At 50.8% G+C, this 5735-nt stretch overlaps 1 protein-coding gene across 1 annotated transcript; it reads left to right on the forward strand.

The window, feature by feature from the left end:
• Window positions 1–1727: 1727 nt before the first annotated feature.
• On the forward strand, window positions 1728–5512 carry LOC136501357 (alpha,alpha-trehalose-phosphate synthase [UDP-forming] 5-like). Its single transcript, XM_066496870.1, has 3 exons — window positions 1728–3592; window positions 4157–4430; window positions 4923–5512. The coding sequence occupies exons 1-3, from the start codon at window positions 1728–1730 to the stop codon at window positions 5250–5252; spliced, it is 2469 nt and encodes an 822-aa protein (XP_066352967.1). The 3' UTR covers window positions 5253–5512.
• The last annotated feature ends 223 nt before the right edge of the window (window positions 5513–5735 follow it).

A 5735-nucleotide genomic window follows, 5' to 3' on the forward strand; every position in this document is an offset into this window, starting at 1 on the left:
GGACCTTTTGGTCGGCTAGGCGAGCTGCAGAGCCTGGCTAACAGCATGCAAAAAGCGTCGCTGAGCTTGGTTCCTAGGAAACATATCTTGTTTTCGTTTCTTGGGAGCCTAGCTCCCGTGGGCGCGAGCGCGCGCCTCGTGACTCGACCGAGAGATAGTGAGCGCAGCTACAAGCCAGAGAGCATGCAATCAAATTAAACAACTGTTGTCGGGATCCTAGCGCTGCAAAGCAAGGCAACCAAACACCAGTGGCCTGCATGATCTGGATGTTAGACCCGATACAGGCTAGGCAGAGAAGAGAACCAAACATGCCCTTAAGAAAATACAATTGGTGCTACGAATACTGGACATCGTATCTACTATTTTTCATCGAAAAAAAACTACAAAGCCACCTTATTGTTTTTTACATTGATGGATTGGCTATTCTGGTAGGCATGCATGGCTAAAGGAGCAAAAATTCTTCATCCATTACACACTGTGAGGCAAAAAAAAAAAGTGAGCTGGCATACTAGGTAGTTTATCATGATTTTCTTGGCAATGTTGATATGCACTACGGAAAAAAAATCATTCCTAACCCATTGTGAAAGCTTTTGTGAGCAACTTTACATAATGATGATATTTTTTGAGAGTTTAAGGGCTTTATTTGGATGGGATAAAGGCTATGGCTATGGATTATAGAATTTGTATAGTTAAAAACTAACATGTGGCTATTTGAATCCAGTATTATAAATGATTTAAATTAAATTGTCCATAATATCCCTACATTAATGGGAAGGGATAAGGTCCGGGCAAAACTATCTTTTCACTGCCCAGTATCTCTTTATTATTATATAGTTGGGTTGAGCTAGATTATATCTGAGTTGGTATATTTTTAATATTGACCATAATCTTGCCAATTTGAATGGGATAGCCATATCACAAAGGAAGAAAAGCCTCACAACAAACATATGCCTGTATTCTCTATTCATACGACGTAGCATTGTGCCAGCAAAATCCTGTAAAGAATTCAATGGATGTTGGTGCGAACACGTGAACATTAAGCAAACGTTTTTTTTTTCTATTAGAGCCCTATTATATTACATAAAGAAATATAGTCCGCTGACATTCTGGTATCTCTATCTCTATCTCTGTCTCTATTTATCTACGTCTAAATAGACTCTAAAGTCATCGTATAACCGGTGCTACCAAGTACATCCGGGCCTACTTGCCACGTCAACCAAATACATTCGGGCCCGCACCCGCGTCACGTTTGCGCGTCCGAGACGAGCTACAGCTGGGCCTGCTTCCGCGTCAAGCGTCGACCTCCTATACGAGTTGCGGTCGAATGAAAAAGCGAACAGGGCGGAGCTCACCGATGCCATGCGCAAACTGGCACTGGTCAATGGTCATTGTACAGGCATGCGACAATGTCCTGGTTTTACACCTCCAACTCCAGGCAGTCGTTGAACTTCTTCTCCTCCACGCCGCCATTTATGCCCACGAACACATGTTGTTGCTTGCATTGCCAAATCATAGTCTCTCGTTTTTTTGAAAAACAAGAAAATTGGGGTTTTCGAAAAAAAGAAAATTGGAGGACCAGACTGGAAAAATTAGTTGCCATTGCCAGCTTGCCCGTCCAGCGCTTCCTTCTCGAGGCGGCCGGCTGGCAAATACCACGACCCCATCTCCCTATTCCCACAAGAACCCAAACTAAACGGCCGGGCCCCTGTGCTGTGCAGGCTGCTGCGATGGCCTCCCCCTCCGCCTCCGATGGCGGGCTCTCGTCGTTTCCGGTGGAGGCGCGCCGCATCGTGGTCACCCACCGCCTCCCCCTCCGTGCGGAACCCAACCCGGACGCGCCGCACGGCTTCGATTTCTTTCTCGACGCCGACGCGCTCCCGCTCCAGTTCGCCCGCGGTCTGCCCCGCCCCGTGGTCTTCGTCGGCGCGCTCCCCTCCGCCGCCGCGTCGATCCCTGCGTCCGAGGAGCTGGCGGCCGATCTCCTCGCGCGCTTCGTCTGCATCCCGGTGTTCCTGGAGCCCAGCCTCCACACGAACTTCTACGACGGATTCTGCAAGCACTACCTGTGGCCGATGCTCCACTACCTCCTGCCGTTCACGACCTCCTCCAGCGGTGGCGGACTGAGCTTCAACCCGGACCTCTACCGCGCCTACCTCACCGTCAACACGCAGTACGCCGACCGCGTGTTCGAGCATCTCAACCCCGATGAGGACCTCGTTTTCATCCACGACTACCATCTCTTGGCCCTCCCCACCATCCTCCGCCACAAGTCGCCGCGCGCCCGCATAGCCTTCTTCCTCCACTCGCCTTTCCCCACCTCGGAGCTCTTCCGTGCCATCCCGGTTCGCGAGGAGCTCCTCCGCGCCCTCCTCAACGCCGACCTTGTGGGCTTCCATAACTACGATTACGCCCGCCACTTCCTTTCCTCCTGCGCCAGGCTCCTCGGCGTCTCCAGCCACACCCATCGAGGCTACATCGGCATCGACTACTTCGGCCGCAATGTTGTCGTGAAGATTCTCTCCGTCGGTGTCGACATAGGCCAGCTACGTGAGGTGTTGTCATCGCCCGAGACGGCAGCAAAGGCCAAGGAGGTCGCCACGAGGTTCACCGGTCGTCAGGTGTTGCTCGGGGTGGACGATGTTGATCTGTTCAAGGGGATTGACCTCAAGCTCTTGGCCATGGAGAGGCTGCTAGAGTCGCGGCCGGAGCTGCGTGGCCGGGTGGTGCTCGTGCAGATCAACAACCCGGTGCGGAGTCCTGGGCGCGACACCGACACGGTTCGCGCGGAGGTGCAGGCGACGCGGGATCGGATCAATGCCCGCTTCGCCAAGCCGGGGTATGACCCGATCGTGATGATCGACGACCCCTTGACGATGCACGAGAAGCTGGCGTTCTACGCCTCGGCAGACATCTGCATCGTCACCGCCGTGCGCGACGGCCTGAACAGGATACCGTACATCTACACCGTGTGCCGGCAGGAGGGTCCGATCTCCAGCGGCGTGGCGGGCGCGCCGAGGGAGAGCGCCATCGTCCTGTCCGAGTTCGTCGGGTGCTCCACGTCCCTGGGCGGCGCGGTTCACGTCAACCCGTGGAACGTGGACGACGTCGCCGAGGGGATGAGCTCGGCGCTGAGCTTCAATGGGCGCGACAAGCAGATGCGGCAGGAGAAGCACTACAGGTATGTTGTCACGCACGACATTGCCTACTGGGGGAGGTCGCTCGACCAGGACCTGCAGAGGGCGGGCAAGGATCACGCGTCGATGAACTTCTTGAGAGTGGGGCTCGCCATGAACTTCCGCATCGTCGTGCTCGGTCCCAACTTCCAGAAGCTCTCACCTGAGCACATTAATCCATCGTACCACCGCACCGGCAACAGGCTCATCTTACTGGACTATGATGGCACAGTAATGATTCCTCAGGGGCTGCACACCAGATATCCTAGCCAGGAATTGATTAGCGTCCTGAATGAACTGTGCTTAGATCCGAAGAATACGGTCTTTGTAGTCAGTGGGCGGAGGAAGGATGAACTGGCTCGATGGCTTGCGCCCTGTGAAAGTCTGGGGATCTCTGCAGAGCACGGCTACTTCACAAGGTAAACACGGTTTCCTCTCCCATGTTCCCATGGCATGTCCTTAGTTGGGTGTTTGGTTTGTGAAATGGAATGCTGCATTGCTCTTAGCATTTGATAAGTGACAGGCGGATAAGATGGCCTAGGACCCCTAGGTGTGGGCAGTTTTCAGTGTTTGAAGTTTTCTAATTCCTCTTCCATCACTATTCTGTTTGACTAACTGCTGAATAGAAATTTTGTAGCTAATGGTATTGAATTAGTTCACCATTGTACTTCTGACATACGCGTTGATCATACATGCAGTTCTTGAAAATAAATAAATCTGATTATCCATATAGGAATTGCTTTTTGTAGTACACCAGAAAGGTTGGTAGTGAGTTGATGATGTCGACTGTCGTTACTCCAAGTAGTATACTTGTTCAGAGTTCTATAATCCAAACTTCTACTATACAGTCGCAATATAGTATGACGAGTGCTTCGTATACCATGACAGTTCCATTTTCTCTGTATTCTACTATTACTTGATGATTACGTGCATGTGGAATAAAGATTGGCTGCTTCTTGAAGTAACTCTGTTTTGTTTATCAGGTGGAGCAGGGATTCTCCATGGGAGTCACCCAACATGTTGGTAGACTATGATTGGAAAAAGATTGTTGAGCCAGTAATGAAGCAGTACTGCGATGTGACTGACGGGTCATACATTGAGGCTAAAGAAACAGCACTAGTCTGGCACTACGAGGAAGCTGATCCAGTTTTCGGATCAAGTCAGGCCAAAGAGCTCCAGGACCACCTGCGCGACGTGCTTGCCAAAGAGCCTGTATCTGTGAAAAGCGGGCACCAGATTGTGGAGGTTAATCCTCAGGTACGGCAACATCTAAGAATCTCACGTGCTAGTCTTTTAGATAGCTACTGCTTAATCGTTCTGGAAAAGGGGCCGCATCCTATCTTGCTCTGCATCCTCTGCGTGGGTCGCTATTTCGCTTTCGTATACACAAGCCAAGACGAAAAGAACAAGCCTCGAAATTCCAACGGTAGCCATCGTGATCAATCAAGTGTAGCTTTCAGACCAAAATGCATTTAGATTAGACTGACTTTAAGAAGATTTATCCAGCTCATGTTCAGCTGTTCAGCTACCATATCTCTTTAGCGCATAGTTTAACATTTTGTCATGTGTATTAGCTGAAACATTTTCATAAGCCATGCTTACCTAGGATGACTCTATTGCCTATGTTTATGACTTCCAGCTATCTTTGTTTACCAATATGCCAAGTTAATCTCGATGAACGTCTTCTTTGTTTTGGCATTATCACTTATTTCCTTTTGCCTCACAACAAGTTATCATATTCTTGTGAAGGAGGTGGGCAAAGGAACCGCCGTGCAGAGGCTCATTGCCGCCTTGGGGGCTCGCGGGAGAATGCCAGCTTTCATCCTATGTGTTGGCGACGACGGGTCTGACGAAGACATGTTCAAGGCTATCAGTGCTCCGTCCAGCAAGTCCGCGTTCCCAGAGGCTGCCGAGACATTCGCCTGCACCGTCGGCAACAAGCCAAGCCTGGCGAAGTACTACCTGGAAGACCCCGACGAAGTTCTGAAGATGCTCAAGGGCCTGATGGACTCGTCGGCGCAGCAGCGTCCCGGGGCCCGGGGAGGGTCGCGACCTCAGGTCTCGTTCGACGACCCCTAGCTGTGGCTCTCGGTAGAGCAGTGCATTTTGTTATGGAAATGGTAGGAGCAACAAAGGGGCAAAGGAAAAATCCACTAGGCTGATAGGTTACTGATGGCCGATCAATGTTGGACGATCCATCTGGCGGTGGCTGTTATGTTTACCCTAAGAAGCTTAGAAATTTAGAATGCAGGCTCTATTGCATAGCACTGTAGCAGCAGTGCAGGGTAGTAGACTAGCAGTACAATTGTTTTTTTTAAAAGGCAGCAGTACAATTGTTATTACATCTTCTGCGGTACCCATGACAGATTTGTTTGCTTCCAGACCATCGATTCCTCAATCATTCCACTTAAGATCCCGCGCACTGTCCACGGCGTGAAGAGCGTGCTGCTGTTCGCTTCCCAGTACCAGTGGCATCTTGTTGGCGTTTAAAGCGAGCAGAGTACTGTACGCGAACTGGCTGCTGTACGCGCAAAGACAGCACTAGACGTGTCAACGTGTGAC

Source organism: Miscanthus floridulus, chromosome 13, assembly GCF_019320115.1.
Source record: "Miscanthus floridulus cultivar M001 chromosome 13, ASM1932011v1, whole genome shotgun sequence".
NCBI lineage: Eukaryota > Viridiplantae > Streptophyta > Magnoliopsida > Poales > Poaceae > Miscanthus > Miscanthus floridulus.

Excerpts from the sequence above, each read along its gene's own strand:
- LOC136501357 (XM_066496870.1), top strand. The coding sequence starts at position 1,728 with ATGGCCTCCCCCTCCGCCTCCGATGGCGGGCTCTCGTCGTTTCCGGTG. Across the intron at positions 3,593-4,156 it reads GAGCACGGCTACTTCACAAG|GTGGAGCAGGGATTCTCCAT; the intron begins GTAAACACGGTT and ends TTTGTTTATCAG. Across the intron at positions 4,431-4,922 it reads TTGTGGAGGTTAATCCTCAG|GAGGTGGGCAAAGGAACCGC; the intron begins GTACGGCAACAT and ends ATTCTTGTGAAG.